General features: G+C 41.0%; 3 protein-coding genes across 4 annotated transcripts; 2 read left to right on the top strand and 1 right to left on the bottom strand.

The window, feature by feature from the left end:
* Nucleotides 1–262: 262 nt before the first annotated feature.
* On the top strand, nt 263–3,716 carry LOC116211207. Its single transcript, XM_031545477.1, has 2 exons — nt 263–471; nt 921–3,716. Exon 2 carries the CDS (start codon nt 1,048–1,050, stop codon nt 3,343–3,345), a length of 2,298 nt encoding a protein of 765 aa, XP_031401337.1. The 5' UTR covers nt 263–471; nt 921–1,047; the 3' UTR covers nt 3,346–3,716.
* A 3,084-nt stretch (nt 3,717–6,800) lies between these two features.
* Nucleotides 6,801–10,021, top strand: LOC116210507 (stress-associated endoplasmic reticulum protein 2-like). The gene is made up of 3 exons (XM_031544391.1): nt 6,801–6,957; nt 8,050–8,206; nt 9,812–10,021. The coding sequence occupies exons 1-3, from the start codon at nt 6,955–6,957 to the stop codon at nt 9,856–9,858; spliced, it is 207 nt and encodes a 68-aa protein (XP_031400251.1). The 5' UTR covers nt 6,801–6,954; the 3' UTR covers nt 9,859–10,021.
* A 197-nt stretch (nt 10,022–10,218) lies between these two features.
* On the bottom strand, nt 10,219–14,457 carry LOC116210506 (F-box only protein 6). 2 transcript variants are annotated; one of them, XM_031544389.1, is made up of 3 exons: nt 14,173–14,457; nt 11,354–12,109; nt 10,219–11,043 (listed from the first exon to the last, which is right to left on the bottom strand). In XM_031544389.1, exons 1-3 carry the CDS (start codon nt 14,289–14,291, stop codon nt 10,548–10,550), a joined length of 1,371 nt encoding a protein of 456 aa, XP_031400249.1. In that variant the 5' UTR covers nt 14,292–14,457; the 3' UTR covers nt 10,219–10,547. The 2 variants fall into 2 exon arrangements, with proteins under 2 accessions (XP_031400249.1, XP_031400250.1); XM_031544390.1 differs by lacking the exon at nt 14,173–14,457 and adding an exon at nt 12,384–12,409.
* Between the last annotated feature and the right edge of the window lie 3,650 nt (nt 14,458–18,107).

Genomic DNA, 18,107 nt, shown 5'->3' with positions numbered 1-18,107 from the left:
TTTTTAACTCTACTTCACTTACCTTCAATTCAACAATACAATCATTATTTTTTTTCTTCAATGTTTTTAACTATTCAATTTAATTTTGAATTCTAAATTATATCAATTATTCATTATTTTTTTCACGATTCAACAACGCAATGGTTACTCGCATTACGAGGTCCGGGGAGTTGGGAAGACCTGACCCGAGGGTAAAAACTAACCATGGTTAGGGCAATGTGGTGGCAGGTTTGGGTTCTTTAGAATAAGAGCAGAACTACAAGCCCTCACCGTGCAAAAGCCTTCCATTTGACAACACGTCCCGGTTTGAGGGATTGCTTTTGATTCTGCCCGGCCGATATATCGAGGGGCAGAAAGGAAAATACAACCGGCGACGGGATTGATGATGATGACGAAGCTACGTCGTTCATGGCGTCTCTGAGGATTCCCGGGCTCCCCAACCGTCAACGCCGGCGTTAGCTGTGATTAGAGGTAAAAATCGATTTGCCTTCCTCGCTCTGCGACGTTGGACTTGCGTGAACAGTGATCGGGGCCCGTTTGAGGGTTTCGTTCAGGTGCGGTTGCTGGGTTAGTGGGGATTCTTATGGGCTGAGCTGATCTAGGACTTCGTCTCGTAGATCTGCTGAAGATTTGCTTTGCTTTTAACCGGTTTCGTATAGATTGACTTGCTAGATTTGTTGTCCATTTCCTTCAACTGTCGAGGATTTTCTCTGGCATTTTGTCAATCGAAACGACAATTTTATTTATTTATTTATTTTTAAATTCCCTCCCAATCTGTTCGTCTTATATGGTAACGTTGTGCTGAAATGGAAGTCTGTCCTGCTGCTAGAAGTTTCTCGATTAATTGCTGTTTACATGTTGAGTTTCTGTGGAAGTTAGTGCTAAACTGTTCTTGCATTTTCCCTTTTCTTTTCCCGAAGCATCGAGTCCGCAGAACTGTTGGAACAGAGGATCCTGTAGCCATTGAAATTTGTTGTTGTAAACGGGGGATTTGTTGGCGAATTTGGAGAATTTAAATAGTTCTAACGGCCGGGATAGGCCGTTGGAATGGAGTGTAATAAAGATGAGGCCACGAGGGCAAAGGAGATTGCGGAGAAGAAGTTCACGGCAAAGGACATGGCGGGGGCAAAGAAATTCGCCCTCAAGGCTCAAAGTTTGTATCCTGAGCTTGAGGGCATCAACCAATTGTTGGCCACGCTGAATGTGTATGTTAGTGCAGAGAACAAAGTTCATGGCGAATCAGATTGGTATGGAATACTCGGTGTGAGTCCAATGGCCGATGAAGAGACCATAAGAAAACAGTTCAGGAAGCTCGCTCTAGTGCTGCACCCTGATAAGAACAAGTCCATTGGAGCCGATGGAGCATTTAAGCTCATCTCTGAGGCATTGAGTATGCTGTCAGATAAGGTTAAGAGAGCAGCATATGACCAAAAGAGACGGGCCAGGATATTCCAGAGGGTTTCAACTGCGACTGCCAGGTCAACTGGCCCTCCTCCAGGTGCCAATGGCTTTTCCAGTTTCACGAAACGTACGAATCCTCCCCCTAGCACGAAGGTGCACAAGGCCGCTTCTGAGCGAGCGGGCCATTCTCAATCTTCTCAGAAGCAACAGCCCGGTACCTTTTGGACTGTTTGTCATCGTTGCAAGACCCAATTTGAGTACCTCAGGGCATATGTCAACCACAATCTCTTATGCCCAAATTGCCGCGTGCCATTCTACGCAGTAGAAAGAAGCCCGCCAACTTTAAACGGTAATGTATCGTCAAAACCCTGGAATTTTTCTCTTCATCAGAAAGGTGGGAAAAATCAGGCAAGTAGTAAGGGGGCAGTAAATAAAGGAGGCAACAACATGGCTTCTTCTGGTGGTCATGATTCCTCCACCCAACAGACCTTCCATTGGGCCCCATTCAAGGGTGCCGGTAATGGTGCTTCAACTGCTGCTCAGGCTGCGACTGTGGTGCAGCAGGCATACGAGCAAGCGAAGAGGGTGAGGGAGGAGGCACAGGCAGCTTCAAAGAGAGAGGAGACCCTCAGAAGAAAGCAGGCGCACAAAAAAGGTAGTGGACCTGCTGGCACGGCGCTTACTGCTAGCTCTTATACTGCTGCAAAGCGAAGTACAGGTGATAACGATGTGAATAATCATGCAGCAACCATTACTGATCAGACAGGAGTTCAGAGTGGATTTGGTGGAGCAGGTGTGATTCAATCTTTTGCTTCGAAACAAGGAAATTTGGAAATGAGTAGGTTCGGTGGAACAGTTAAGCTCAATATGTTTAGAGAAGTACCTCAGAATGAATTACAGAGAATACTTGTTGAGAAGGCTAGGACAAAAATTCGCCAAAAACTAGATGAATGGGGAGGTGCTGTTAAAGTGAACAGGGAAGACAGGAAAGAGGATCATAGTAAAGTGGAAGAGGAACCTTTAGCAGAAGTCAACTCAGAAAAAGCAGGGACTAAAGCTCGTGCTTCAAAGGTGGTTTCAGGCATCAATGTACCAGACTCAGATTTCCATGATTTTGACTTAGACCGGACCGAGAAATCATTTGGAGAGAATGAGATTTGGGCTGCGTACGATGGTAATGATGGAATGCCTCGATATTATGCTCTCATTCAGAATGTCATCTCCTTGCATCCTTTCAAGTTGCAGATTAGTTGGCTCAATTCGAAGAGTAACACCGAGTTTGGGTCCTTGAGTTGGGTTGGTTTAGGTTTCATGAAAACCTGCGGGGAATTTAGAGTTGGCAAATATGAGACTAACAGCTCACTTAATTCTTTTTCGCACAAGGTCAGGTGGATGAAAGGTGCTCGAGGGGTCATCTGTATATATCCAAGAAAAGGCGATGTTTGGGCTCTCTACAGGAACTGGTCCCCCGACTGGAACGAGACCACCACAGGTGACATTATTCATAAGTACGATATGGTGGAAGTTCTTGAGGACTATGATGAAGAGCGAGGAGGGGTGACTGTTGTTCCCTTAGTTAAGGTTGCTGGGTTTAAGACGGTATTTTGCCGACATTTGGACCCGAAGGAGATCAGAAGAATCCCAAGAGAGGAGATGTTCCGATTCTCTCATCATGTCCCTTCTCGCCTGCTTACAGGTAAAGAAGCTCGCGGTGCTCCCAGGGGATGCTGGGAGCTCGATCCTGCGGCTACCCCACTGGAACTTATTCACGCTACTACAGTGACTGTTCAAGAAACGGAAAATCGGGAAACATTTGTCAATGAAGGTACATCGGATATCGAATATGACGTGCGAGCTGTTAAAAGGCGCAAGAAAAATGGAGAGGAATCTGGAGCACCGGAGATAATTGATGTGGAGGATTATCTTCAAACTAACAGCAAGTGATAGGCAGTTGAGTTTACATTTTGTGATATGCCCTTTTTGTCTGTGATGACTCCGATTTCGTCAATTATACCAATGTGCTACATTTTGATAACATATATCTTTCGACGAGTGATCCTCACCACCCCCCATCCCCGGATCTTCACTTAGATGTTCCAGCTCATTATAGGTACTGCGTAAATTTTGGAAAAATTAGGGTTGGTCAGTCTTCCTGCTAAATTTAGCGTATGATCCCATTTCAATTCCTTTTGATTACATTTCTGGATTGACTGTGTATATCTTCAGTGAGGGATGCCGTAATATCTTCTTATCCCCGCAATGTACTGCAAGCTAAAAGCCAGATTATTGAAGGGTTTGCGCCTTGCTTCTCTTAAGTAATGCTTGCGGTCTTCTCCATTAAATGTCGTCTCCTGCCCTTTGATGCTTAAGCTTGAAGGAGAGACCTTGAATTAGGTTCGTCTTCAGTTGACTTAGAATATCAAGAACTGCATTGACTGCTGCTAATGGTTAAGAAATTTTAGGCTGTTGTGTTTGCCGACAACGTATTTTCAGGTGTTCCGGATAATAGTCCTCTGTTCGAACGCTTGAAGTTTTCCTGCATTGTTGTTTACAGTTAATGAGATTCCGGTGAACAACCATTATGTGGTGACTAACTGCTGAAGGTTTTGTCTCGAAATATCTCTGGCTTTATGGAGAACAGTTGACTGTATCCACATTTCTGCTGTTTAACCGGGAGTTTGCAGAATCTCTTGTGCCCCTGCGGTTCGATCACTATAGTATGAACTGCATTTGTAAGGTGCCTGTATAGGGCACTTTTGCAACCGGCATGCTTCCTAAAAGTCCCTGCTGGTTGTTTTGCTGGTCTCTCAGAAATGTTTTACTCCTTATTTATATGTGCGCATTTGGGTTTGGTTTATCTTCAAGGGGCTCTTGAGGTAGCCTAGAGTTTGGTCAGTTAACAGATAACTGAGATGTGGAAGGGAGATGATTTCGGCTTACAGGCAAGGATTATCAATTTCACTCCTTATTTTCCTCAAAGGAACCTCGTCCTCCTCCCTACTCAAGTATGGTGGGTTGGTTGAGGAATGGATGAGTGAGGGGGTTGGAGAACAGCTGTTTGAGACAGCCTGAATGAAATGTTGGGAATCACTTGCCCACTTGAATTGGCAAAGTTAAAAGTCAACCCTCATCTTATCATAATCTTATAATAGTGGTGAAATATGGGTGGTCTGAGCTAATATTTGGTGAGTTATTAATTAGCCATTTTCGGTATAATATTCAATTAGAATATTTAAGAAGTATAAAATCGGCCACACAATAAGTTCATGAATAAAACATTATGATTGGATGTTAAACTAATTCAAAATGGATGAATAATATTTGATGAATATTTGGGGTGGGGTGGGGGGGGGGGGGTGGTTGTCAGTGGTGGGGACTACCTGGGACATTTATCACGGTTGGTTCGTCCTAGGGGTCCCAATTAAGGAGGTTGGGTACAATAGGAGCCTAAGCATCGCCTGTTATAGCAGTCTAAGGGCTTGGTTTGAGGTGGTCCTGCAAATATAAAAATACTAAAATATAATTGTTAAAAAATAAATGATGATTTTAGAATAAGTTAAAATGTTTAGAAGATAATAATTTGAGACTATTAAAATAAAAATTAATACCTGAAATAGAGGATAATTTATCAAAGAAAATTATATTTTCAATGATAGAAATTAACTAAATCATGTTTTACAAAATTTTATCAAAATTGCTTATACTAAAAAGTCAAAGTCGGTAAAACAAGTACTTATACAATCTCTACCACACTCTCAAATGGAGTCTCAACTAGATTTTAGGTGATAATGACGTTGGTTCAGTCAATTAAAATGATTTCATATACCAATGGTTCAGACAAGAAAGTCATTAGAATTTTTAGGGTGTGTTTATTTTTTTAAAAAATTTCAACTCAACTCAACTTAACTCTACTTATTTTCAAAACAACATCACAATCATTACTTTTTTTTTAAAAAAAAAATTTAACCATTCAATTCAATTTTTAATATTAAATTCTCTTAATTATTCATTACTTTTTCACAATTTAACAACACAATCATTACTTTATCTAAATTATTTATTACTTTTTCACATTTTTTCTCATAATTCAACAATACAATCATTACAAACCAATTAAAATCAAAACTCAACTCAACTCAACTCAAAATCCAAACGCACTCTTAACGGTTATGATTTCCCATCATTGGAGAAACAAATGAGAGTGTCATGTGCGAATCTTATCGTTAACAAACAATTTTTTTTAACCGTTTAGCTAAATTTGCCTTATAAAAGATTAAACTGATTTTCTATTGTAAGAGGAGCCACACTTCAAACATAATTCCTACCTAAGGTGATGTTCTCGGTGCGAATTCTGGTATTTGGAAACTCAATGGATCCAATCGAGTCGGGTCAGCCCACTAATAGACAAAACTCTCTCGTAGTGATTTTTTTTTTCATTCACGAGACTCGAACCTGAAATCTTACTTAAAAAAACAAGTGTCGAACCGTCTAAACAAATATACGTTAGTTAATTCCTAACTTAAGTGTTGAACCACTTGAACAAATCTACGTTAATTAATTCCTAAGTTAAGGTGTTATTTTGATATGAGGAAATCTAAACATATTATTGGTAATGTCAGATTTTGTTTCTTTCTTGTTTTTTTTTTTTTTGGGTGGACCTAGTAATGTTAGATGAATTTGCCGTCAACTTACAAGAAGATTGTTGTGTATAATTCCATCATATTATTAACAATCCTGATCGTCATGATAATGCAAGATCAAAGTGATGATATGAATAGTCTCCATGTAGGGCGTCGACATAAATCTTAACCTCGGTGGCAATCTCCAAACGCTTACATTCAACTTTACCGGTAATTAGTGATAATTCATATTGTCAATAGCATTTTTTTTTTGGTAATCTACCAAACTCTACCGACAAATGAGCATCTTTGATATGATGTAATGAATGGCAAGAGTGGGATTTGGATTACTGCATCTTTGATATCGTATCCTGACTGGTAAGAGCTTGATTTGGATTATGGCACTAGTTTTGTAGTTTTAGAATATTTCATTTTAATTTAAAACTTAAAAAGACAAAAAAAAGGGACAAAAAGAATAATGACGAAAGCCGTTAATATGGCCGGATCATCCGTGGGTTTGAAAACGGATCACAAGTCAAACACAGGTCGCAAAACCGCTCTTCCACGTCGCGTCACTGAGTAATCCACTTGGACGACCTGTTACGTTACGATTTCACGAACCAATGGGAACAAGACACGTGGAAGGATGAACGTGTCTAGCCCAATCACGAGGAGTCCGTCACGTTCCCTTCGGTAACTGTCGCTCCAACTTAACCCGCCTCAGAAATAAATCCACCAAAAAAAAAAAAGATAAAAAAAAAATCGGAGGTGCTATATAAACGGGACGGAAAGAGATCGTCGTTCATCCTCAGAGAGCGAGAGAGGAATTGAGAGAGAGAAAAGGGCTGGGAGAGTGGAGAAGCTCATCGATCCGTCTCGATCTCTGATTTCGCCTGCGTCGACGGTTCTCGGCTATCGGATCTCCCCGGCGACAATGGTATTCTAGCTCTCCGTTCCCGATCTCTTCGCCGTCGCGTCCTTAGCTTTCCTGCCGGTGGCGGAGTCTAGCAATCTCTCTAATCCCTGCCCTGCTTTCCAAATTTCGCTAGATTTTCCGGTTGTATTGCTGATCTATGATTTGTTTGGATAAATGCTGATTGATCTCTCCATGATCTGCCATTGTATGGTTCCCTGAGCTTCCAATCGTGCTCGAGGCGCTTTTTATAGGATCGTTTCGAATTTATTCTGCAGATCTTCGTACGAGCGTAGGTTATTTTCCGAATTCCACAAGCCCGAGCTCGTGGATGTCTTTGACGCTGCATTTCAGCTGCCATTTTAATACCATGGCGAAGATGTCGTCGATATGGTTAAATTGGATTGTTTGACAGTTAATTTACATAGGAAACTGGTTGAAAAGCCTCCGTAGTTTGCAGTAATTCTCGATATTTCATTTGGTGATGATGATGATAGCATTGGATAGATCCTTGTTTTGCATGTTCTTATGGTGATGATTGTGTATCGAAATTACTTATGTTCTCATCAATGCGCAAAGGAAGGTTTCCAGATACAGATAGTTATTGATTAGTCCATTTTTCTGGTTAGCCACAGATATCAAGTCCACTGAAGTAATTATATATCAATTTTTTCCTGCACATTTCGTATGTGGATATCGAAATTGCCTTTTGTACCAATAAGATATATAACATCAGTTTAAAATGGCTGATTGGTTGGAGTTATGTTCTTGCTTGCAAAGTTGAGTGTTATTAAGAGGGATCTGAGAGTGCATGTAGCCTAATCTGTGCAAATTCGTGGATATATCTCAAATAAGTCAAGGATACGGTCCAAACTAGATAATATGGTCGATGGATAATTGTGAGAAAAATAACAATTTCTGCTGCTAATCTGTAGCTTCACATGCATGTGATGTGCAATGAGAAAATGTAATCGAAGTAGCCTCGATAATGCGACATCATTGAGGTTTATTTATTTTTTGTTTTTTAAACATTAGGAGGTTCGGGATGTGGTCTTGTTCATGATTTATTTGATCAGACAATTATGTCTAATGGTTTTGGTTGGGGTGCTTTGGCAGACGACTTCAAGGCGTCTTGCAGATAGGAAGGTGTACAGGTTTGAAAAGAACATCACAAGAAGAGGATCTGTCCCTGAAACCAACACCAAAAAGGGGAAGGACTATCCAGTTGGCCCGCTGCTTTTGGGGTTCTTCGTCTTTGTAGTCATCGGCTCATGTGAGTATTCTTTTTCATGATTCTCCTGAAAATGATTTTTCTTTTTTTCGTCTTGATTTGCCGATGCTCAATAAGTTGATATTTCATAGATGCAAAAAGCCATCCTCCACTCGGTTTCCAAGTTGAAAAAGATACACATAACCTCGTTTTTCAAGCTGACACTTTACTTAGATGTAGGGATGTCTCTGCTTTATCTACGATTGAGAAGAAGTTGTTAAGGTGTGGGAGGAAGAAAAACCTCCAAATGATTGTGTTCTTTTCTTCGGGCGTGAGAAATTTAAGCAATGAAAAGTAGTGGTGATTACGTCATTTCGACCTGGCAAACTCTTATAGAAAACTTTTAATTCCTATATGAGAAGGGATAGGGAGCTAGTACAATGGATAAAGTAGCAGAATCTGCGGTAGAAAATTCTGAACCTCTCCTTTGTTAATCCAAGCAAAATGGTTGGAATTACTGATGCATAAAGTCATAACAAATTCTTCATTAAGCGGCGAGTGGAGTCACATTCCACAGCGAACTTATTCCTTCTTTCCCCAGAGAATCCAGCTCCTTAATTTTACCATGAAATTGTGCAGAAGCATGTTTCTTACTTAAGTTCAGATCTTTCAGTTACTACCCTTTCTCCTGATGAAACCTATAAAAAAACTTAAGTCAGCAACAACACATTGCTGTTTTTAGATTTGGAGATGGATTCACCTTTCTCATTTCCATGTTCTTTGTTCTGTGATAATATCTAACATCTAGCACTGTTTCTCATAATCTTGGAAATATTTATATAGTGCTCAACCAACTGCCATTGCCACATGCACCTATTGCAACAACTAGTTTCCTGAGGATCTGTTTCTTGTTCAGACCAGTCACATCTAGCCTCATGATTGCTTGTCTCGGCATAAGGACGCCAGTTTTTGCTTGTCTAGCTCTGTTATTGGCCTTGTTGCTCTCTCTGCTCTTCAGAAGGTTAGGCCAAACATTGAGTGATCTTAACTAGGTTCAAGCCAGGCTGAAGCCTTCTTGGGTTTGTAGTCGGACCTTACTCTCTGTTTGATTCGAGAGAAACGGAGGGAAAAGGAAGGGAGATTTGTAGTAGACTACCCAAAGGATCTTTACCTTCCATAACTATTTCTACCTTTTCCTCCATTGTCCTCTCATCTAAACAAGCAGTAAAGCATTAGGGCTGCAAGGCAGGACAGTAGACAGTGGGGAATTTTGGTAGTTACTTGCTAGGTGGAAAACTTGCTTCTTCTTCTTCTTCTTCTTCTTATTTTTTTTGTGTGAACCCTGATAAGCGGAAGCCTTCTCGACTAATTCAGTCGAGCTGGATCGGCTCACTAAGGAGTAAAACTCTCCCAGCGTGGATTTTCTGCATTCACAAAGACTTGATTTCGGGATCTTGCCTAAGTGGAACAAGTGTCGAACCGCTTGAACCAACCCACGTTGGTAGCTTGCTTATTATTCTTGTCTAGTGATAATCTAGTAATTTGGATAGGCCGGTAGGCAGTAGTAGGGTGGTGGTAAAATATATACAGTGCCTTGTCGCTAGTCCAATACTGAAGTTCAGCATCATCCTACTAATGTTATGTTACTCTCTTTTCTGTTCGTGACAGCGCTGTTCCAGATAATCAGAACTGCAACGAGTGGGGGTATGGCATGACTGCTTACTGGTAGGTGATGATTTTGACACAAGGAAAATGGCGGACGACTCTTTGGGCGGTTGGACTTTGTCATCTGTAGGAATGAATATGTGCATGTACTATTTACCGTAAAGTACATTATTAATAAATTCCGGAACTCGTTTCGGCTTTTCTCGGTGCAAATTAATCTTCGTCCCAGTGCCAATGTCTGCACAGTTCTCAAACGACGTTTTGATTATCTAACCTACTAAAGTTTCACCATCCAGGAGAAAATGAAATGAAAAGCATTTGTAATTTGCACTTATTATGCAAAACCTGGTACCCCACAGTGAGAGAGAGAGAGATAGAGAGCCGAAAGGTCTCACCAAAGTAATTTAGAGAGAACAACAAAGAAGCGTGGCTATTTAATTAACACAAGAGTGGGTGCTCCGTTTATTAAGGAGCCCGAGCCACTTATAGCAGTAGCGGCGAAATACTAACAACTTGGCTTGCGATATAGGGATTATTTGTCTTACACGTTTGTACACGATAAGGCAGACAGATAACGGGCTGCATTAACCCAATGTCATTAGTTACCATGGCAGAGAAAAATTTCCCCTTCACATTGAGGGGAAACGAAGAAGCAGCCAAAATCGACATTATAAATAAGAAAATGAAGAACCGGGACTACTAATTTGTAAAAGAAATCCAGATCCAGATCCCGAACCTTCTAAGGCACGGCAGTTAGGCAAGGGTGGAAGGCAGTTCCACAGGCAATCCACTGCCTCTTCCTCCCACTGCCACGTGGCACCGTGCACCCGGGCAGCTTCACCCACTCCCCAGTCGCCACATCGTACGTGACGAGACGGTTCATCTGCCTCGACCTGAGGGACAGCATGAGCAATCCCCTGTTCCCAAGGCAGGTCATCCGGACGTGCTTCCCATAGAACTCTAAGCACAACAAGTTTGGCATTCTGTCAACCTCCTTCCACAAGAGCGTCATCCTCTGCAGCTCCCATATGCACACGCACGTGGCCGCATTCTTTGTGAGCAGGCCTGCGAGGATGATCCTACCCTCACACTCAGCAAGGGTGTGGTCGGTTAGATGGGTTGGAAGCGGAATTATGAACTGCTTCCATGACCCAGTGGCCGTGTTGTAAGACACGATTCCGTCGGGATCTGAGCGCATGAAGTATAGTGTATCACCAATAGAGACGGTCTGCGACCTGATCATACAGAAACCTTTTCAAGCACAATCTCAGGAACCTACCATTTTACATAATATATTTCTCAATTTAGTGCTTTCCTGCCTCTGTTTGATGATAACTAAACTGAATTGAACCCACAGGCAGTGGCGAATTCTGACAGCAGAATAGACCTAATAAATTGAGTAGATCCCATTTCTTGCTGTGTCGTTCTTTATTCTTCCTTTATTTCTAATGAATTTCCCATTTATGCGCACTTATTTCATTTTGAAAATTTTCGGTCACTTTGCTGATTGCATTATTTTTATTAGTTATATATATATAGATTTACCTGAAGTTGAGCGACAGCGGAAGTTTAATGCTAGAGGGCATGCTCCCAGTTCGGGCCCATGAGTTCCTCAGTGAGTCGTAGACCTCACACTCTCCATCACAACCCAACCACACAATTTTGTAGGTACCGCTCCTGGTGTTCAGAGTCATTCCCACGGCAATACGAGACCAGATACGGACTGACCGGGGAGGAAGCTCTCTGGTGGACCGCATAAGAGGATTGCAAACGTAGAAATTCTTGTGGCCAATGTCAATGAAGCACACGAGCCCCCCAGCTGAAGTCACAGGCAGTACAATCATCTTTGATGGCAGGGAAGAGATGCTTGGGTGGTGGTGCCACTTCTTTGAGGCAGAGTCGTATATGGCCCCAGAATTCACGTTCTCATGGGTGATGGTGTAGAACCATGGGGAGCCTCTTCGAACCTCAGCACAGTGCTGAGAGAAGCTCTGGGACTCAAGCAAGGAATTCCATTTCCGACAGACAGCACGGAAGCGGAAAAATGCAGGAATAGGAAGTCTTGCAATGACAGCTTCATAAAGGTCTTCAGGAAATTCCTTCCAAATTTCTCGCTCCAAGACCTCACCTGAAGCGGCACTATTTGCCGCCAATTTGCCGTGGTTACGCTCCTTCCTAGATTTCTTGGTAGGCGGTGGCGTGCAGGGATCCAAATTCTTCAAACTCGATCTGGACTTTCCAGCTGCCATCACAGGACTACAGTATTCTAAGGAGCCATCATCAACATCAAGAAAGCACCACCTGTCCAAATGGGAGAGAGTTATTTCAGTAGAGTTAAATTTTTTTTCTTTTTCTTTTTCTTCTCCAGGAAAAATGGAATGTGCATCATCATGATATGATATTACTGGCAAAGAAGGTTATTTTACGAGTTGCATGTCATGTGAACGCAAGGCTTAGACAACAAATAAGAAGGAAATGCAAGCCTTGTCCCACAATATGGTCAGACAATTAGTCAAGCAAAAAATGATGGAACGTGTCTAGCAATAGACATTAAAACACATCTTTAGCCAGTCACCTCCACTCCATGGACGGTTTGAGATTAGGATATGTGATGGATTGTTACTCTTCACAAATTCCACCAGAGATTGACGGATAGTTGACCAATGGAAAAAGAGAACCGGCACAATCAAAAGGTTAAGAGAGCACAGATAGCAGCCTTCAAGCAAGAAAAAAGATTCAGCTAATAGAAGACGATGGAAAAGCGTAGACTAAATACAGAAGCTAATGCAACCAAATAAAGCAGTATTCAGCAATCATCTGCAAGCAAAGACTTGGCCAAGACCAGATACAGGAAACATGGGCAACCATGAAAACAAGAGAATGGAACAAGAAATGCAAGCACAGGCAGCCAACATCTTTGACAGAGACACCGTGCTCGGGACAAGTTAGATCAGCTGCCGAAATGCAAAAAAAAAAATATAATCGAAGGAAACATATTTAATGTGAAATTGAGATCAGCTTGTTCGCAAGTTTATGATGGTTATCTCGACAGTATTCATGCAAAAGGGAGAGTTGTCATGACTTTTAAGTATTCTAGGCAAAGGCATGTGTATTGCGCCATGTACTAAAAAAGAAATTAGTAAAAAAAGAATCCTAAGAATATTTATATAACTTTTAACAAAATTACACAAGAACGAAGAAGTTGGAAAAAGAAACAATACTGGCTCAGATATAAAATCATTGTTTGAAAAGCTGTGAATGAAGGAAAGCTATCAGTTGAGGATTAATATTGACATCCAACTCCAACCTAGAATAGATACATCACCAAGGACATCTACATCTAACCTTGAGGAACCACAACCAGCAGATAATATCAAAATCTGCACACACATAAATAAAGTCAACAAAGAGAGACAGAGGCAACACGTAATTCTTCGCCTTCTAATTTTTTTGGAACGGCAAACGCAATTCTTTGTCTCACCAGAGATTTTCACTTCACCCAAAAAAATTAGTAAAAGTTATACAGCATGACTGGAAGCTCATTTTCAGAGGTCACTTCCATGGCAAATTGGTGATTTATAATTAACTTCTACCTCAATTGTCGGACTGCCCTGCCGCTACATTTGCGATAAACAATACGGCATCCAGTGTCAAATTATGCAGAAAAAGAAGAAAAGTAGGAAATCTCAATATAGCACTGAATCCTCCATCTACTGCTAGCTCCATTTGACTACATACGTATGAGGAAGAAGCGAGATAATCAGAAAGCAACGAATAATACGAGGGTTCTACCGAAGCTATCCATGGCTAATTCCAATCAAAACTTCTGACACAAACAAAAGAAACGCAGCTAAGGCAACGCAGACAGAAACCGGTGTCAGATTCAATTGAGGAGTTAAGATCAGCCAGGTTGAACGACAGGTATAGCATCCACTGATATAGGAAATGAGGCCGACATCACTGATCAATGAATTCCTCACACAAGAATCAACAAATCTCCTGAATTAGAGGAGAAGCACGCGAAGTGTCAGAACTGGCGAGAACAAGAAGCATTGGACGCTAGAATAGGAATAACAGAGCTCTTAACGATTGACGGAATCGCTGAACAGGAAAAAGAGAAAAGGAGGAAAGGAATCGATGAAATCAACTCGCCGAGCACATTGCCGAGGCCGACTAAAACGGAAATCCGAGAAACGAGGCCTAAAATCGCAGAGAACAGGCGCGACAGACATGCGAGGATTAAGACTCGAAACCTAAGGGAGAGCAGAAACCGAAGAAATCAAGGAGCGGCCATTAGTTACGAGCTGAGGAAACGTATATCGTGGAGAGAGGAGAGGAGAGGAGAGGAGAGGAGAGGAGAGGACCTGTTGTTGTCGAGGGGGCAATGGTCGCGTGGGAGGAGGTGGTAGTGAGAGCCGTAGAGGTCAGAGAGCTCCTGAAGCTGACCGATGAGTTGCCTCAGCATGGCCAACTCCACTTCCATGCCCCTACCCTCAGAGCTCCCTACACGCCATTGACGAGGACGAAGCAGCTTCCCCTCCTCCGCCTACATTCCCTAGCAGCTGAAGCGTGACCCCTCATCGCTCCTCTCTCTCTCTCTCTCTCTCGCGGTGTGAGCTTTGTTGTTTCATGCTTCTCGGCCCGGCACTCTCGGGCTACCCACTCATCGGGTTCCACGTCAGCATAGTGAGGAGGGATTTGTCCTCAAGTTTTGTAATTATATGGAGGCTGGCGCTGGATTCCCCGCACGCAACTTTTTCCCTCTATACCCTTTTTCCTAATCCCATCCCCCGAAATGACGATCTTGCCATCCATTTCAAAACTATTAACCCGACCCGGTTCTCTCTACGGTATTCCAAGAGGAAGATGATGCGTTTCCTTTTCTTTCACCAAAAGAAAAAAAAAAAGATGCTTTTTACGTGAGATTCTGCCCTGTGGTTAGATTTGTAGGAGGCATACGCCTCGTGAGTTCTTCATCGTACTATTTATGTTCTTGAAGATCCTTACAAGGCAAATGAAAATGTAACGGTGCGTTTGGTTTCAGAATTAAAATAACTTTGTTGAGTTAAAGTTAAAGTTAAAATTTTTACTTGAAAAATGTGTATTTTCGTTGTGTAGTGGATTAAGTTAAAGTTAAAGTTAAAATTAAAATTTTTGTTATTTTAACCTATAAAACAAACGGGCCAAGCTTTCTGGATAAGTTCGAAAATAAATTATTGAGAAAATTCACCATCATCATGGATGAATGAAAAATCTCTCAGCTCCTCTATTCTAATCCCGCTTTCAAACTTGCTTGGAATTTGTCAATTCAATATTATAAATATGATAAACAATGCTACTACAGTGAACATATGAAGATAATAAACTGCATCCAACATGTTATCTATCAGTAATCAATCTGGTCGATATTCATTCTCCCGATCCAAAAGTAGAGTTTCATGGCGGTACAAAAGAGTAACCTAATAAGAGGGAGAATGGACCAATGACAAGTGAACTCATGGTCGAAGATTAAGAATCGGATGAAAGAGGTGGATGAACACTGCCTTCAGAAAGAGAGAGAATTGATTGGATTAGAAGTATCCTCTTGTACTAATACCGTAATTGCACCCGGAGAATGAGGATTAAAGTTCATTAGATTTTACAATGGTTGATTAGATTAATATCGCCACTTTAACCCTTCATCCGGGATTAGAAGGTTGCGGGTCGGGTAATTATACATACATATAGTCAGGGAAACCGGGGGCGAAGGGGTAAATGGACAAGCCACCACGTTAACGTACTTTGAATGATTCGGTTGAACGAGGGGGAGAGAGCGGGGGGCATGGGGAAGGGGGAGGGAATAATCATACCGTGCGGTGGTCGCACGTGTGAACGGGGAGGCTTCTCGGTCAAGAAGACCGATGGACCTTTTGAACCAAAGACTTGCCCTTTTTTGGTACGTGAGGTGAGATCAACGGCTGAGGTTAAATCTTTGGCCAACGCAAAGGCAAAACTTTCTTTTCTGGCTCGTGTGTGTGTGTGTGTGTGTGTGTGTATGATTCTTTCAATTCAACTCGGGCGGGGCACACCGCCCATGATTTGTCCTTACCATTCCCACCTTTTATCACATCTAATCCATTTGACAATAATGATTCTTCTTCTGTTAGAATTACGGAATTGCCTACCCTACTGATCATTGATTCATTCATTCGTAACATATGTAATGCGACTGTTCCTCATAAGCTACCAAATTGTCAAATTATACGGAACCAACGCGACCGCGGCATCGGTCGTTACATACTTATCTGCCGGAAAAAAGAAGAATAAAATATTAATTCTACAAAATTTTCTTCGCAATTATATCACATGCACGAAACTTTTTACCATTTCGTCTAAAACTAGTCAAATTGTACAGTGATAAGTCGGCTGCTCGGGCTTCAGCTATCACATCTTGAAGCATGGATTGATCGGTCCGGACGGACGCCAACATCATATTTCTCGATTAAGTGGCTCCGGATTTCTTCCCCATCAGATGCACTTTACATGGGTTGGCACTATGAGTTTGAAGATAAAAACAAATCGATCTCATTAACGAGAAGAAAAGTCATATCTTCGTCTGTGTTCGTAATAATTACGCATGTTATATAGAAAGTAAACTCGCACTATATCATGAGATGTGAAGAGTCGAAACCAATGCTGGAGTTATTTTCCTTTTAGAGCTGAATAACTACTCGAACATAAGAAAACAAAGCAAGTTGCAGAAAAACTGCAGGAGGAACGAAGAAAATATCGCATAATCGACCTGGATCTGTTCAAGCGGTTTGACTCTTGTTCGGCTTAAGTAAGGTATCGGATTCGAGCTCTTCAGAGATTTACCCCTTACTGGGTCGATTCGGCTGGACTAAATTAGTCGGGATCCAATTGAATTTTCGGATACCGCATAAGTAAAAACAATTGAAGAATCATGGCACATAAAAAACTGCGTTATGCATCCTCTCAATTTACAAAATCTAAACAATAGATAATGTGTAGCTTAAACCTTTACCCTCTCCACAACTATGCAATTATCTTTACCTATATTGTAATGAATGTTCATAATGAAGGGTTGCACCTACACACTGTAGTTTGTTGGGTGTACGAATTATAAATAAATTTGGGAGCAAATGCATGTGTTCTGTCGTTGAAAGGCATTTGCAGCGCCGTACTCTAGCCCTTTCTGTCACCAAATTAATATTACTCTCTCTCTTTTACTTTTTTCTTTTTTCTTTTTTTTTTCCCCTTCTTTGGTTGGTAATATAATAATTAAATTATTTTTTATTATTCTGGTGATGGATTTTGTCACCAAACTATTGGTACAAAGCAATCCTCGCACACCACGAAACGTTAGAAAAGGTCATTCATCATGGGACAACACTTAATTATCAATGTTCCCATAAGTCATCGTCTAGCTCGATCGAGCTATACACAATCGCAATTAACACACGTATTATTTACTTTGATGGACCGATAAATTGTTTGCTTGTCGCTTTTGTTAAGTGCAAATAAAAAAATTTCGATTTTTCATTTGCAAATAGCGCTCTCTTAACTTCACTTTTTAAAACTAAAAAAATGCTAAAACAGTAAAATTAGAAATCTTTTGATGACTCTAACTTACCAGAAGTGCGATAAAAGCATTGGTAATCGGCTCAATCAGATGACTAGCTTTTTTTTTTTTTTTTGGTGAAGCTGTATAAGCTCATTAGGAGTTTAGTGCTGCGTTTAGTTTGTAAGTAATATTTTAAAATCAAATTTTGATTTTGAAAAAGAATTATATAAATGATTATGTATGAGATTCACCATTTGACTTTATATGAGTTATATTATTTTGTTGTGAAAAAAAAGTAATATAAATAAAATCATTCCTCTAATTTTGTATAAGTTATTTTAAAGTCACACTAATAAATTAAACAAAGCATAGAACATCGGTTATGACAGCGAATTTTATTCATTAAAAAGAAAGAGAGAAGAAATTCATTGAGTAAAAAATATTGTAAATTGGGGATGTAGAGGAGAGTAATATAGTAAAAGAGGGGTCATCATTACGAAGAGAGAGAGAGATAAAGGTTACAAAATGGGGGGGTGGAGTTTGAGGAGGAGGAGGAGGAGGGGGTTTTCATAATGATGAGGTTTTGAGAAAAACAAAGAGGGATGGGAATTGGAATCCGGTGGAGTAATCATTCCTTTATTCTTCTCTTCTCTTCTCTAGGGAAGAGAGCGATGTGCTCTTGCCTCGGTGGAAAATGTATTTATGGCTCATAATGATCATAATCATGAAATTCCT

The sequence above is a fragment of the Punica granatum genome, chromosome 6 (genome assembly GCF_007655135.1).
Source record: "Punica granatum isolate Tunisia-2019 chromosome 6, ASM765513v2, whole genome shotgun sequence".
Classification (NCBI taxonomy): Eukaryota; Viridiplantae; Streptophyta; class Magnoliopsida; order Myrtales; family Lythraceae; genus Punica; species Punica granatum.
This window is presented reverse-complemented; position numbering and strand designations above follow the sequence as displayed.